Source organism: Stigmatopora argus, chromosome 8 (assembly GCF_051989625.1).
Source record: "Stigmatopora argus isolate UIUO_Sarg chromosome 8, RoL_Sarg_1.0, whole genome shotgun sequence".
Lineage (NCBI taxonomy): Eukaryota > Metazoa > Chordata > Actinopteri > Syngnathiformes > Syngnathidae > Stigmatopora > Stigmatopora argus.
The window spans coordinates 11,551,976-11,568,706 of record NC_135394.1 but is presented as its reverse complement, the minus strand read 5'-3'; the positions used below and the strand labels follow the sequence as shown (position 1 = coordinate 11,568,706).

General features: G+C 39.1%; 2 protein-coding genes across 2 annotated transcripts; both read right to left on the bottom strand.

Moving 5' to 3' along the window:
- Nucleotides 1-6,279: 6,279 nt before the first annotated feature.
- Nucleotides 6,280-10,446, bottom strand: rxfp3.2b (relaxin family peptide receptor 3.2b). The gene is made up of 2 exons (XM_077608223.1): nucleotides 10,102-10,446; nucleotides 6,280-8,505 (listed from the first exon to the last, which is right to left on the bottom strand). Exon 2 carries the CDS (start codon nucleotides 8,234-8,236, stop codon nucleotides 7,040-7,042), a length of 1,197 nt encoding a protein of 398 aa, XP_077464349.1. The 5' UTR covers nucleotides 8,237-8,505; nucleotides 10,102-10,446; the 3' UTR covers nucleotides 6,280-7,039.
- A 5,001-nt stretch (nucleotides 10,447-15,447) lies between these two features.
- Nucleotides 15,448-16,567, bottom strand: LOC144078932 (uncharacterized). Its single transcript, XM_077607399.1, has 2 exons — nucleotides 16,123-16,567; nucleotides 15,448-15,893 (listed from the first exon to the last, which is right to left on the bottom strand). Exons 1-2 carry the CDS (start codon nucleotides 16,143-16,145, stop codon nucleotides 15,596-15,598), a joined length of 321 nt encoding a protein of 106 aa, XP_077463525.1. The 5' UTR covers nucleotides 16,146-16,567; the 3' UTR covers nucleotides 15,448-15,595.
- Between the last annotated feature and the right edge of the window lie 164 nt (nucleotides 16,568-16,731).

Below are 16,731 nucleotides of genomic sequence, written 5' to 3'. Positions count from 1 at the left end.
AACCTTGAAGTGCAGAGATCTATTTTTTAATAAACAAGGACATACCGCATTATGGATTAAAATTTTGGGTAAAGGCCCTCATTACCATTCCTGTAGGCATTGAAGCATTGTAATGTTAACAACAAGACTGCGAAATGTTGGGGGAGTCATTCTTGCATGAATAAGGTAAAAAAAATACTTCTCCCTTGGAGCAAGGTAATTCAAGTAAGCAGCGAGGTTGTGGGAAACAACTCTAGCATAACAATTTAAAAAAAAAATACCAAAAACGGGAAGCCTATTTACGTTTTGGGGGATTTTGGTTGTTTGTAACACGGATTGGGTTTTTTTTGTATCTTGGAGAAAAATATTTTTGTCAGCTGAATATTTTGTATGCAGAATCATTCATATGTAGAGGTAATACTGCACAAATTTTGGCGATAATGTGGTTGAGAATCATTTTTCAACCGTCCCAAACCTCAGGAAAGCATAATTACGGAACGGGTCCGATTAATATACACAATGAGTTGATTTCCGTGCTATCACTCATCTGAAAAAGCCTTTATGCCTGGCACACACGAGGCACCAGTGGGGTTATCAAGCGTTGATGGTATTTCTATCTCATATCAAACGCCGTTGGCACTGCTACAGAAAGATAATGAATTTATGAAACATACTTGTAGTGTGATGCCATAATTTTGTCTGAAGTGGATTCGGCAAGTGCCGGCGTGTCCACAGATTGATTGATTGATTGATTAATTGATTTTGAAGCATTGGATTCCTGCATTTTACGCCACAGTTCTAGTCTTTGTGCCATGTCAATTCGGATCTTGTCAGCCCAAGTACTGCTACTCAGTAAAAAAAAATGTATATATGCGTTCAACCAAAAAAAAGTTGTTTATTGCATCTAACCTTCAAACATCTAATTATTAATATTCTATGGAAGAAAGACCACGAAAACAACCACAGACGCTACTCAAAAGATCCGCAAAAATTGTATGTTCTTTTGAAAACAGACCATCAGGGTACTGAAGAGAAATATTTCTTTTAATTATACATATATTCTTTCATTTCTTTCAAATAATGTGTATCTATTTGTAAGATCTTACCTATCCTTTGGTTTGGAGACAGAATGTCTGTGAAATTTACGCTTTTACATAACTAATTCAGTTACCCAAGCAGGGGGGGGGGGGGGCTTTGGTTAAAAAGAGACAGAATGAACTTGAGTTACACCCACTTGTTCATTTTCATCGTGACCGGACGTTTGGTCGCCCGGGTGAATATAATTTTGAGAGCTGGTTTCAACAGTAGATATTTAGATATTAAAGTCTCTCTCTCATGAATATAATTTTGAGAGCTGGTTTCAACAGTAAACTCTCTGTCATGTTGTCAAACGTCCGGGCGACCAAACGTCCCGGCGACCAAACGTGCGGGCGACCAAACGTCTGGCGACCAAACGTCCGGCGACCAAACGTCCGGCGACCAAACGTCCGGCGACCAAACATCCGAGTACCCATTTTCATATAGTCTTAAAAGTGGACGTGCCTTAGCAGCCACTGAAGGGTGGAAGGAGAGGTGCCCAAACTGGTCTGTATTGTCCAAATGTTCTGTCTATGTGTTTTAATTTGTGTTATTGTTCTATGTTCTGTTTTAACTGTGTGATACTGTCTTGGAATCAAGTTTGTACCTTCTTCTGAGTCCACCTGAGAGAATAAAATAATTTGCGAGTAGAAGTAGCTGTTCATTACAGCACACACAAAAAATAGCTCTCTTCTACAGAACTTATCTATGCAAATCAAATACACTACTGTACATGAAGCCGGAATCTCATCTCCAAATCATTTTGACTATGATTTATCTTGCATCTCCCAGCTAGCACAAATCATGAAACTCCTGCTTTATCTTTCTCTCTTTAAAGCTGCTGATAAAACAAAGCACTCTGGGCACAGTCGCTCAACGGATAATCAAAATGTACGTGCCTGTGGTAAAAACAATGTTTATTTCCGAGCATCTAAAATGTTCTGCTGTTAGTGTGTTGAATATAGGGGTGTGTATTTTTTTCTTCTCTTAGTTGCCTTTTTTTAGCCAATCCCTAGAAGAATATGACTTATGAATTAATTAGACTGAAGTCGAAGCACTATTGGAGTAAAATGCATTCTTTGGAGGTTCCATGTTGCTTTTTTAGTTTTTGAAAAATACTTGAATAAACATTGGCAGACTCTCCAGGAACACCACATGAAGGTTTTAATCCTTTCATTCATTCATTTTCAACACCACTTATCCTTTTCAGGGTCCTCTGTTATAACTGTTGCTTCCATAAAAAATATTCTTAGCTGTACAGGCATTGTCCAAACATTACTTTTTTGCACCCCACATCCTGTTTGAGGTCACTAATGACTTTTGATCGGAAGAAGAATATATTACCTTGGCACTAATCACAGATTATCCAACAATTTCCACTCCCACTGTCATTGAAGTTGCAAATTATACAGTGATACGAAAACATTAGGGTACGGTTCATAAATACCATCGTCATTTATAAATCATTGGATATTTGCCAGGTTCAATTTGATAAATGAAATATCAAATTGAAACAAGGTGCAAAAATGTGGGCACCCTTTGTTGATTAAAATACCTTTAACTTATCAGCACTGCTTCGGTGGAAACTAAAATTGGCATGTGAGTTCAGCAAGCCTCTTATGCATGCAATCATGAGAAAATCTATTCAAGGTGTCTGATTGCATGTTGTTTGCTCTTTAAATCTCCTGGGTAGAGTAGCAACATGGGGGTCTCGAAACAGCTCTCAAATGAGCAGAATGAAAAGGCTGTTCCACATCATGGATTAAGGTAAGGCTAAAAAATTTGAGAAATAAATTTAAATATGATAATATATATTTGATTATATATTTTGTTCTCTCTATACACCCAGATAATACTATATAAGATCCAAAAGGTTTTTGAATAAACATTTTTACTTCACCAGAAGAAAATATGAATGGAAAAAGTAGCACAACATTTTCCAAGCACTAATGCCATAAAGTATTCGTGTATATATACCATCAAGGGTAAAAAAATACTCAGGGTAGGACATTCCTTGCAATGATTAGTGGTGTATTACCTTGGGAAATATAAAGAAAATATCTCCCATTTAAATAGATAAACACTTGTCTTTGAAAGGAAACTGTCACTTCCAATGAATTTATATAGGAAGTTACTGTTTACAAATAAACGAGGCTTAATTAAGGAGGTGCCTACCATCCTTTCGAGATCCACTTTAATAAGCTCTGTGCGTACCATGCATCATCACCCCTACCAGTGCTAACCCGGCTTGACACCACACGTTTGAACACATGTGCATCTGCATATCTATTTCACTGCAAGCACTCTTTGATTGTAATGACTCACAATGAATGTGCTCACCTGGGACGGGAATAATTCCGTCTAAAGCTGAAAAAGTCAACACAGCATCCGACAGTTGGGTCCCACTAATTGGCAACAGTGTTTCAGTCATGTGTGTTTTGTTTAACATATCATTAGGCCCCTAGAGAAAAGAAAGGTCAGCACTTTGGACGTTATGCTACCTCCTACGAATGCTTCCTGTCCTTTGGGAGCTTAGCTGAGTATTGATTTATTGCCCTATGTGAATGATTGCTCTTTTGAGTACATTGTTGTCAATACTGCTATATCCATCTACTAATCCTCTGTACCGCTGTGAAGCTGATTTTAGGCCACTGAGGAACCTTGAATTAGTCGTCAGCCAATCACAGTGCACATACCTAGTGGAGAATAAACTACCAGCGCATATGCTGGCTGCAACCCAAGTAGTGGACTCTATATTGCCTCATCTTCACTTAAATCCGAGAGCTCAAAATGTTAGAATAATATTTCATATCGCCCCCACACGCAGATAGCCACCCTCTCATTACTGTCACTGACTACTTGAAAGTCTCATCACCACACTCAATCTCTCCTTATTATTATTCTCCCCTAAACGCCTCTTAAGCAGACAGGAACTCTTGTTTTACGATTGATAACAGTTTTTATATTTATTTCCTTAAAATTAGGCTGCAGAGGTCAGGAAACTGAAAGTACATGTTTAAACAGACCAGCTATTAAGTAAATCATGAAACATGGAATTTGAAAAAATAAAGTTATTAAAGGGAGAAAAACATCCTGAGACAGAAAGTGCTAAAGGACATGCCAATAAAAGTCAACCCAGCACGGCTTCTCTGGGCAACCATTTAGAAATGATCTGATTTAGCAAACAACACAAAAGAGAATCAATTATGGTGAATCAAGATTTGGAATACACGCCTACTCATTCCTTTCTTCACTAGACTGGAGAAAATTTACACGCTAGCATTTCCCCCCCTCATTACAACAGTTTGAATTTTTAATATCTAGTTTAAAAGATTAGTTTGTAATCCTTGTGTGTTTATAAAATGTAAAATGATGATGATTACACTGAACAGTGCTTATTAGACTAGAGTTTAGTACAGAAAACCCCTGCTCCTATTATTGAACAATGAGTATTACAACAACGAAATAAAAAATAAAGTGGACGAGGCCTTTCTCAGGCCCAAATAATATAAAGAGAGTTAGATGTTGAATTTCGGGATACTCAAAGATGCGTAAAATAATAACACAGAGCATCTTTTCTGTCCGGTTTGGTGGTTTTTGATTTGCACAGGCCAGTGACTTCTTACACTGTCTTTATTGACCTCAAAATGCCAGATCCAATAAATTTTCTCAAATTCATTCATTCACTCTCTATCGTACTCTTTTGTCTGTCGCTTATTCTACCCTGGATTCACTCTTAAATTCCCAGAAAAGAACATCTTATAGTCTCTAAGTAGGCTTGTTTCCATTACTTGACGTAGTTAAGCAACTTAGTGTTAACTTCTAAATGAGTAGGAACACATCACAAGGCCACTTACAGATTTTCCTGCAAGTATTGACAAGAACTGCAAAGTTTTAATGGTGTGACCGAAACAGCAACATATTTTCATTGTACTGCGCACAAAGGGATTTTTTTTCTGTGTGCTCTTGGCTTGATTGAGTCGAGGACGAGGCATAGTCAACACCAAAGCGTCTTCAAGAATGGCCACAATAATGCAGCTGAGCCCACAATAATAACGCCTTACAATCTTGACACAAAGATTTCTCAAGCCTTTATTTGCTTCTTTCAATCAAAAACAATAGTCATACATAACCAGTTTTTTCCCTTCCTCTAACCACCGCAATAATGGTTTTAATGGCCCGCCAACATATAGTCCCCTGATGTAATGTCAGCAGTGAGGAAGAAGAGTTACTCACTGGATGTTGGCTTGGTAAAAATTCCCTCCAAAACTATATTAATTTAAATGTATTCAAGACAGAGTGCTCCTCAGTTTGTATATTTTAAAAGACAATCAATTTCCTGTCAATTAGTTTCAGAATGACATTCTATTAAAAATATATTTTAAATCTATCATCTGTTTTTGAAAATATTACCTTTTGATGTTTCCCAAGCTATGTAGTACTTTATTCAACATCATTTCGGTATATTAAGTAATTAGATTTCCAGGAACTGTGGAATTATTTAAATGTATTGTTGAAAAATCCACAATCCCTAGAGGTGTTGCAGATTCTATAAACTAGAATTTCAAAATGGTGAAACAAAACTTGTTCTGTGATGCTTAAAACAACATAAGTTGACACATTTGCTGTGACCTGATTCGGTGACATCATGCATTTATGCTACCTTGAAATGCAATGTTCATCTTCATGAAGAGTGCAACTTAAATTTAACCAATCTATGGAGGTTGGACACAATGTTACAAATGAAAGGAAAAATGGAAGCGTAATGCTGCCACACTATTGAGGAAGCCTGCTATTCGTATTCATTTTAGCAAATAGAAAAGTAAAGATCTTTGTGTGCAAAGGTTAAAACTTATGTAAAAATGGCATCATTTGTTACCTTATGTGTCCTTTCACTAGAGTTACAGATCACCAATTGATATATTGATTCTTTGTACAAGAATAAGCTATTCGCTGGCATTACGTCTGCCATGATTTGATTCCAGGGCCCTTGACTTTTTCTGGTGCGCGGGGTTGCATAACCTGTTCACAATGGCCTTGATATAAAGGTTTGAGGCAATAAATGGGCTGCAAATGATTTCAATGGCATGCTGGCAGTGCAATAATACATGAATATGCATCACCTCAATTATATATTTTGATGTTATATTCATGGCTGAGTTCTGCTTTTTATTTAAATAATTTCTGAAATGAAGCAGTCGTCTGAAACCAAAAGACTGCAACTATTTGGCAACATTTGTTTAATACCTTGACCCTTAAAATAATTCATCATTTCTTTATTTTGACAAAGAAATCAAAGCTGACATATGTGTGAATGAGAATGAATGGTTTATCCATTTTGATTAGTTCCAACCAGAACTCCAAAACTTTACTGCCTTTTTTGCTTTGAAAATTTCTTCTGACAATGTTGTGTTATCACCACATGTACATTGACAAACAGAACAAGCACATTACAATTGCAGGACCCAGGACACTCTTCCGATACTTGTTTCCCAATCATGGACACAAGATATTAGTCTGAATTGGCTCTTCATTTACAACCTCAATCTACAGTCAGAGAGCTTAAGCTGCGCCAAATGCCGAGTATTACACCACGTAACCCTGGAGCTCATTTCGTGGCAAGTGCGGTGACTCTCCAAATCTCTTTATGATTGACATTGATACATATTCATGATTACGTATTTTCCAGGGGGGGCATCACAAGCAGTGTCTGTCACATAGGGACAAATAGACGGTGCGAGAAAAAGAACGAATGAGAACATAAAAGCACAAAGTCTCGAAGGAAAGGGGAAAAATGGGTCACGTCCCGTTGCGTCGAGCGGGATGATCATGCTCACAAAAGCGGAATATAAATAAAGGTGTTGGCATTTGCTGTCTCGAAAGGGATTTGGGTGATGCCATCCTTTGCAAACAGACAATGGCAGGCGCTTTAAATCTATTGATAAACTGTTTTCATGCTATCAATCCATCATCTGTCTGCTGCTCACACTTCCATTTGGACCAGCACCATGACGGGGGGGACCTCTGCCACTTTGCCTCTGCGTCGGAGCAGATGAGTCAAGCCCCTGAGGGATGGCGTGGTGTGGAGGACGATCTCCTTGAGGCCCGCCCGGAACTCGCGGCGGATCAGGCAGTAGAGCACCGGATTTAGGCAACTGTTGGTGTGTGCCAGGCACACGGTCAGCGGAAAGGCATAGGCTTGCGCGTTGTAGAAAGCCTTGCTGAAGGGCACAAGGTCAAACTTGATGAGCACCCCCCACAGTGTCAGTGCCTGATTGGGAAGCCAGCACAGAAAGAAGGACAGAACCACAATCACAATGGATTTGGTCACTTTGGAACGACGATTTTGACGACCTTGCTCCACCTCTGGCCCACCGGCCCCTGAAATGCGGCGACTGAGGACCAGGCGCAAGAGAAGTAGGTAGCAGACGCTGATGATGATCAGAGGGATGAGGAAGCCGAGAAGGACTTTTTGCAGGTGGTACAAGCCCAAAAGAAGCTGCGGGTCCCAGTTGGCCATATCTGGGAAGCGAACCAGGCAAAGTTCCTCATCTGACACCTGGGCGGTGGTGGAATAAATGGCGTGAGGCAACGTGACCAACAGAGACACAGCCCAGATGCCGAGGCTGGTCCACTTGGCACGGGTGGCCGCTGCTCTCCTGCTGTGCATCTTGAGCGCCGACGAGATGGAATAGTACCGCGCCACGCTCATGGCAGTCAGGAAGAAAACACTGGCGTACATGTTCATGGTGGTCACGGAACTAATAATTTTGCACATGACTCGGCCAAAGGGCCAGCGAAAGTCCAGTGCCGTGTCCACTGCCCAGAAGGGCAACGTCAGGACGAACTGGAGATCGGTGATGGCCAGCCCCATCACGAAGCAGTTGATGGACGATTGCTTCTGCCTGTAACGTGAGTGCAGCAGATAGAGTGCCAGCACGTTCCCCACCAGCCCCAAGGCGCAGACGACCGAGTAGACGCACGCAATCATCACACGTACCACCAGACTAGAAGTATCCCCTTGGAATTCCGTACTGGACTCCTTTGTGAGCAGCTGCAGCCAACAGTGCAGCGACAGGTTCCCACCAGAACTCGCACTACAGTTCCCGCTGTTGTCCTCCGGCGTCATTTGCTGCTCACATGGCTCCGGAGCCAGAGTTGGCGCTCCGGTCTCATTCATTTTGGATCCACTTGATCACATCTCCCGCCGAGGCAAAGTTGGATGGCCGAGGGATCTTGAAACAGAAGGCAAGGCTGCTGGGAAGGCAGCACGGCGCTGCCTATTCCTCAGTTATGTTCGTCAGGTTGCTATAAAAGCTGCCTCCCGCTGAGATGAGCTTCCTCTCCTCCTCCTCTCTGCGATTCGTCGCTCTGTGCGCCTTTGCTTATCGCCTTGCCAGGGTGCGCGTAACAGCTCAGCTCCGCTGACGCCGCTTGTCTCTGCACCATCTGGGCGGCGAATAAAGAAGTCATGCTCTGATACCCCGTTCTACATCAAAGTCCCCTGGCATGTCCATTACAAAGGGGCTTAACAATCATTGTGACTCAGTGTTCTTGTCAGTTTTGTGTGGGTGTGTGAAGGGAGCCCATTGAGAATGCAATGGATTACTGTATTGCTGAAAATGGTTGGGCAATATTAGTGACTCTAAATTGTTGTGTATTACACTACTTCTGCCTTACTTTAAGATACATTTTACACACATACATTTATAAATATAACTGTTATCCACCAGTGTTGTTATCCAAAAATAAGTCAATTTTAATGTATATATATATAATATTTAGTATATGAAGTACTCATTTGTCAAACTCATTCAAGTACAGAATTAATAACTATAAATGTAACTTTTTTTTCAATCATTGCCCTTATTGTTGGGGATTTGTAATTCCGTTGCTGTGCAGGAAAAAAAACTATATATTACGATGAAAACTTCAAATTCAGTTGGTTGACATGATTCAAAATAAAGGGGAAATACCAAATTTTTGTTTTTGTTTGTCCAATTTCTTCAATTGCTCCCTGATGGAAGCATTTACGACAATAAGCTCTCGGGAAGTTTCACTTTTCACGCTTTGCACTTTGCATCAAACAAGCTGTACACCTGTCAACCAAGCTTAGCTTGATCCAAGATGGAAGTTGAATGGAGCTGACATTTTAAATTAAAAACACACTCACAAATCATCATTCTCAGTTTTAACAGGCTAATCCATTTCGTTGCGCGTCTTGTCATCTTCAAAACTCGTAAAAACCATGACAGGTTTAACTTTATGAGTAAGAAATGTCAACGTAGCTACATAAACAGTTGACATTTCAGCAGAAGCATACGAATCACTTCTTAATGGAATGTAAAGAAATAAGCTATGCCGTACCTAAGGCACATTCTGTACAATTTCTTTCATGTGCTTGCAATATAAAACCTATTTCTAATGTAACTGTGACGTCAGTGAGTCTCAAGCCTCAAGAAAAAAATATCTGACTAAAATTTGGATAAAAATGCAAGCTCACATTTCATGGTTAAGAACATTCGTTTATGACACAAGCCTAGCCTAAAGTCATTGTGCATTTACAGTGGACCCTCATTATACAAGCGTCATCCGTTTCAATGAATAAGTTCATAATGTGAATATGCTCATACCGTATCATCTGCCACAATAGGGAGGAGGAGGGAAGGAAGACAAAGAGGAAGCAAGAAAGAAAGATTTTTAAAATATTTATATAATCCTTTGCAGGGCATTCATTAGAATACCATGAAAGTTTAAAAAAAAATACCTTAGAGGCTTGTTAGAGGCCATATATGACTGTATTTGTGTAAGGTAAATCCTGTAACTTTTCTGGATTTTCGATAGCGCTCGATTTATCTATGACTCAACTTTTTGTTATGTCTTGTGTTGAGCATGGAAGCAATCAAGGAGTGTGCGTGGAATGCTCTAAACAAAAATTTTAATGACTGAGGCAGGAGGGGATTCAAGAAAATAACGACTTAAAACCAAACCAAACGTATAAGACATGGGGAAACGAGGAACTTGCAACGTAGCATGGCAACTTACCATGAGGCAAACAAAGCGGACGATCCCACAAAGACTGGCAAACACACAGGGCTTAAATAGAGAGACAAATGATGTTGATTACAGGAGTCATTAAAAGTGCTGAATATGCACCATTAGTACGGGGAAACGATGAACAGGTTTTGACTATAGCATGATGTTTAAGATTCTTAATAAGAGAGAGATATATATTGTTTTCTTTTGTTGTTGTTGAAATCATCAAGAAGCTGTCAATTTCTAACCGGTCATGTCGGTCAAGTCCAAACAGAATTTGGAAGAAAGAATGCCACCCTTCACTAAAGGTTTCAAGTAATTACCTGAATGGCTCAGGCTTAAACTGCAGTTGTCATGGACAACGGCATTCAAACACAAGTGCTGATTGTTAGCCCACATCTTTGCATAAGCAACACAAAAAGTTAACTTAATCGTTCCATTATCAAGAGATATTTCATTTATATGAAACGACTCAGTGCATCTCAATTGGCTTGCAATCATAACTACCTCCTTACCCAGTCTTCCAAATTAAATTTTATCACACTGCACTATCAATTCGACTGTGCTGAGGTGAGCTCCGTCTTTTCTTATCAGGCAGCCTCTGGGAAATTTCTCAATTTGCTTCTTAACGTGATCCAATAATTAACAATAATGGAAAACAACCCCAAACAATTCGTGACTTGCCTTATTAGTGGAAGAATCAGAGCGAGGCAATAGAACAGGAATAAAAAATTAAGTGACAATAGCTTGAAGAGGTGAAGTAACATCAAATGATATAAAAGGAAATCTCACTGGAACGCCACCTCCTGTGATTAACTCATTTACACCTATTGATTGTTTTGGTACAACATGCCGTTGACAATTTGATGAGAACAAATACGACCACCCCCCTAAAACTATTGGCAGCCATTACTACTTGTCATGCAGTTCAGACTATTTTAGAGAGGCAAAAATGCCTTTTCATTTGACCGTTGACAGGAGGTTACTCTTCTTTTTGGCTAGAGGTCCCTACCTGAAAATAGTGTCACTTCCGGGTTGTGAATTGACCCCGTGGGGTATTTTTTATCCAAATAACAGCTGTAAAATTGTAAAAGCCATCCCCTTTTTCTTAAAGACCAACATTGATAACAATGAGAAAATCCATCTCTTGGAATTTAAAATCACTGCACTTAGTCAAATGGATTGGTATTCTCTTGTCGTCAATGGCAGTGAAATCAGTGAATCACTCAAAGTGAGTTTAAACCTATATATAGCTAAACATATGTTATTTGATACATGAATTTTGAGCAATACGATATTTTCTCCATGATAAAAATGGACGTATCATATAAATTATGCAAATTTATGACAAATACATTTTGTCGTTTTTGTTCTTTGGGACCATTAAAGGCTCAGAGTTTAAAGAGTTTTAAATTGCCATCAGTTTAGTTTAAATGTATGAAGAGATTGGAACATTTGAAAAGGATCACTGAAAGCTGACCGTTTCTTGAAGTGGCAGAATTTTGAATGCAACTTTGGTATGTGTTTGCATACTCAGATAAGCCTATTAAACTGACCGGTTAATTGCAATATGAAAAGTATGGAAGTGTTAGCACTGTTAAATGTTTTCCATATTTAACTCCGTACCAAATGGGAATGCAATCTATTTTCTCAAACGTCTTGAAAAGACAACTGACTGCAGCATCTAAATCGACTTTAAAACACTTCCCGTTCCCATGTGGCAAATTTTACCATAACATTTACATAACAACTACAATTGGGATGCAATGATGAGAGGCAGAAATAGTTTCTTGTGACTGGCAAACCTCGTCAGAATGTGAATAGCTTTGATAAGATGCTGTCAATTCTCTTTTTTTGTAGTTCAATGCCATGACTCAAAGAAAAAAAAAACCCACACTAATTAGTGTCAAAATGTCTACTTGGATTGCTGCATTTGCCCGTGATGCACCATCGATGACTGAGAGTACGTCTTTGGAGGCGTGTACCATAAAACTGTAATTATTTTGTCCGACAAAATGTATCCTAAATGTCACTCTTATAGCATGCACACTCTATATGAGTAATTGTAGGCCCTGCTTTCTTCTTAAACATTAAACAGGCAAAAAACAAAACAAAGCAATGGTTAATGTATAGCAGACAATATCTGCCAAGCACAGTATTATTTAGTTTTATTTTTTGGGGTGAGTATATAATAACCCAATACTTTTGCTACAAAAATCTTCTGAGACATGCCAGAGATGTTAATTCATGGGCTTACTGGCTAGTAGTGATCAGTTCCATTTCAAACCAACTGGATGTGTATCACAGCCATGGGCAGCCAATTAATTAATGAGAAGATGAGAAAACAGTTTTGCATGACATAAGAAGAAGATGACTGGCAAATATTTACAAAATAAAAAACACCCTGAATCAGTTGCCAACCAATTACAGGGCACGAGGAGATAAACAACCATATACACATTCATATCTAGGGACAATTTGGAGTGTTCAATCAGCCTAGCATGCAAGAAGTCAGTCATGTGAACCACTACACCATCAGATAACATTAAACACTACTATATAATCGTGACCGGCCGTTTGGTCGCCGGACGTTTGGTCGCCCGGACCCAAACAACGGGCGACCAAACGTCCGGCGACCAAAAGTCCGGCGACAAAACAAGGTAAAACAACACGGTCTACACATCAATAAAAGCCAACAATGGCCCTGAGGAGTTTCACTGAGTGGACGTGTGAGTGTATAAGAGTTTGTATGTACATGAGTTGTCCCCTTAGAAAGGGATGTCAGTCAGGGTCTTAACAAGTTCTCCAACAAAAGACAATAAAAGTACGGGAAATTTGGAGCTTTTCTTTCTTAAGTATGACTAAATAATAATTCGCAGTTTGTATTTAGGGAATTTGAGCAACAATTTTAAATGGTAATTATCAATACACCTTTCCTTTACCTTTTGGGCGACCAAACGTCCGGCGACCAAAAGTCCGGCGACCAAACGGCCGAGTACCCTATATAATATAGCCTATGATTACAGTATACTACATACAAATACTAACAACAATTTAGTAAAAAAAAAAAAAAAGAATACTGAATACATCTAAACGTTGTAATTTCACAAGAGAAAAGTCAATAAATAAGCCCTAATGTGTACTTTTTACATGAATAACACCAACTATTTGGAGCTGTGAGCACACCTACATCAGTATTAATGAATTCTGTCTGAATGTTTGTTTTGGATTAGAGCAAGGCAAACTTTGTCCAAATGTCTCAGAAAAAAATGGGCAGCGTTGGAAAAAAATCCACCCAAATGATTTTCCATTGTGTCACTTGTAATTTCCGCTCTCGCGTCACGCGTCAGCCTGATATTTGGATAGCTTACAGATTGTAGCAAAGCTGATAAGTGGCGTCCAGGCAGCAGACGGATGAGGAGCAGTTAATACTGGAAGAAGACTAATGAGACTGATTTCGCCCAATTACCAAACAGGCGCAAAGCTTATAATTACACAACGTACATGGCAAGTCCTGGAAAATCGAAAATCCTTGTCAAACTTGGTCACAAACTAATCCTCGTCTAGCAGATTTAACCTCGACTTACATAAACGATGAAACAGACAAACATCCACCCATCCAATTTCTTTCCCACCTTCTATTCATGGATAAGTAGAAGCCCAGCAAGTGTGCCATGCCGAATCATCAGGTGTGCTGGAGGAAGTTAACACATTTTGCATAAACGGTGTGAACATAATTTCCAATGAATAATGCGTGTTCCTTTTTCCACGCCAGAATTGCAATATGACTGGCAGAACAATTCCACTTTTACACTCCGTGGAAGCCCCCAGTTTTTTCCACAACACCAAAAGCGATATTTAGTTATTTCAATATTTGCAAAAGGTCCAGCACCAACTACCGTTGAATCGAAGCGGCTAATATAAATAACAATTAAAGTCATTATTCATAAAAAACATTTTTTTTAATCTGAATTATTGTGATGTCAGATAAGTTTAACAGAATAGGAATCAGAAGAAGGCAGCAATGATTTGTTCACAGTTCTATTATTTTATCAATGATTCCTTTTTTTACCAAAAGTAGAAACATTTATGACTTTTAATGTGCAAACTAACCTTGTGTAAAACTAAATATGCGAAAATGGTGAAAATAGAGGAGTGTGTTATGTTCAGGAGCAACTCCAACAGGAAGAACAAATCCCAATATCCTGTTTAAGGCTGCACCGGACAAGGCACTTTAACTTAATGGCTGCCATTTAAGGTTGGGTCCAATCCCTTTGAAGTAGAAGGAGTCCTTGGATATATACTACTAGTAACAAACTGATTCCAATTCAAAGGCACGGAAAGAGTTCAAGAAGGATAAAACAGGACATCTTGTCTTTGTGAGGTCACTCTTCCCTCCGGAGAAATGTACAAAGGTAAAAGATAGCTGTACTCACAGATTGAATGAAGGCACAAACACCCAAATATAATCTAACTGTGCGAAAAAGAAATAACTGTATTTCGTTGGGAGTGTGTTGTGTTATTTTCTGATGAATACGCGACTCTCTCAAATTCAGCACCGTGAGCAAAACAAATATAGTTTCACTCTGTATCGGGTGACTACCATCTCAGTTTCCTTCTCATTTCCTCTTTGGCTCAACATATTTGGCAAAGGCGTGTTGTTACCGAAGAAGCATCGAGTTCTCACCTTGAAACTTAAATCCTATTAGTAGATTAAAGATGAATCGGTTTGGCCTTTTGCCTTTGATGGACATCACTCCTCTTATGGCCCGCTCCCACCCGAGGCAGCTCATCTGGGTGGAGACCCTCCTCGGGGAACATCCATAATCAAAGCGATGCGTTAAAGTCCTGAATGAAGAAACTTGTGAGCGACACACTTTCACCCTGATTAAAAGAGCTACAAAACAGAGGTCCCCTTTTCTGGTGGAGGTGACAAAAAAGTCGATTGCACAGAGAAAGGAAAACTAAGTCCGTTATCTCTTTGGAGGATCATTTTCATTATTCACTAGCAACTTTGAAACTCACAGTCTGAAAAAAAGACACTATGAAGGGACCTACACTAACATTTTGTGTCAAAGGGGCCTTCGATTCACATTCCTTTCGCTAGTCAGTAATCATTTTTCTCATGATCAGTGCTGACTTTCATCTCATTGTCTGCTGACATTTTTTTTTCTTTTCACAGCATCCCTTGATATTTCAGATCTTGAAATTTCCAGTTCAATGAGCCACCACAACCCTTTCATGCAGTCATTTTAGTAAATACGTCAACATGTCAATAAGTGGCCGTGAAGTCTGGTGATAACGGCTTGTCTATTCTACCTTTGGCCGAATTTTTTCCCTTTCTATTGTCGGGTCATTTTCACATAATTCAGCAAATAACGGTAAAGACACTTTCAGAAAATGAATAATTTACAAAATGCAATTCAAGCATTCTGATTATCTCTAATTAGCAACACTAGCACTGCCTGGAAATATCTTAGCTGGAACTTTAATGAAAACATAATTAATTAAAATTTAACCTGGATTTTACTAGTCTGAGCTCCTTGTACTGGTGAATGATACGATATTGGTGCCCCATAAGAGCCACAAGGTCTTTCTCAAGGTCATCACAGAGTTTCGCAATGGTGACAGATTTTTCTTTCTTCTGGATGACAACAACATCAATTGGCCCATTATTTGTCATTCTGGTCTCTACTCCCTTCTCCCATTCGTGGTATAACACTTGCTCCTTTGATTGCCTTATGTCATCAGTTCCATCCCTGTAGATCTTTTTGATGTATTTCTTGCAGACAGCACAGTTTCTAAACATACAACGGTAAAGACAAAATTTATTAACGGTAAAGACACAACATTCCACCTCAGCCTTTGACATTGGTAGATGGTATTTCTTGGCACTCAGTAAATGATAGTGTTCTGCATGCATACACCATGCCCAGTTCATTAAAAAGCAAAGTAATTATGTTCACCAAGTTTTTAGGACATCGGTAAAGACATGGAATTGTTACGACATTTCACAGGTATGGTCCTTACCTTGGTTTTAGTTTCATTCTCATGGCTTCTGCTTAGCTGGCGTTGACAATATGGCTGACAACATCCTGGTACTTCTCCCACACCAGCCACCTGGTGTATTTACTGTGAATTTTTTGGTGTATTTCTCATGTGATAACGGTAAAGACACACTAACTGATATGAAAGGTACATCAGTAAAACTGTTTGCAGTTGCAATTCTTTTGCATTTTTCTCAAAGACAACTTGAGTGAAAATACTATTGAAACAAATCTAAACAACACATTCTAAATAGAGACAAACAAATAAATCATAACCCGACTTTTCATTCCTATAAACTGTGACACTAGATTCTGGACATCTAACGGAGTGGACAAATTCAACATAAACTGGCTCTCAATGTATTTGTGTCTCAAATAGATTTCTCTTAAAATTGGTGCCAAATGTAGTATAATATGTGGCAAACAAAGCAGTAGTAATTAATTTTTATAACTTTGTAACACATAAAGGGAAAGTCCAGGGCCATATCTTTACCGTTATTTGCTGAATTATGTGAAAATGACCCTGTCCCTGATGACATATTTGCCCTTTGAGAGAAGTCTGGTCTGTGCATCGGAACAGAGTATTCCAGGC

Coding starts and splice junctions, on each gene's coding strand:
- rxfp3.2b (XM_077608223.1), bottom strand. CDS start 8,236: ATGAATGAGACCGGAGCGCCAACTCTGGCTCCGGAGCCATGTGAGCAG.
- LOC144078932 (XM_077607399.1), bottom strand. CDS start 16,145: ATGAGAATGAAACTAAAACCAAG. Junction 15,894..16,122: donor AGAATGAAACTAAAACCAAG/GTAAGGACCATA, acceptor TTGTATGTTTAG/AAACTGTGCTGTCTGCAAGA.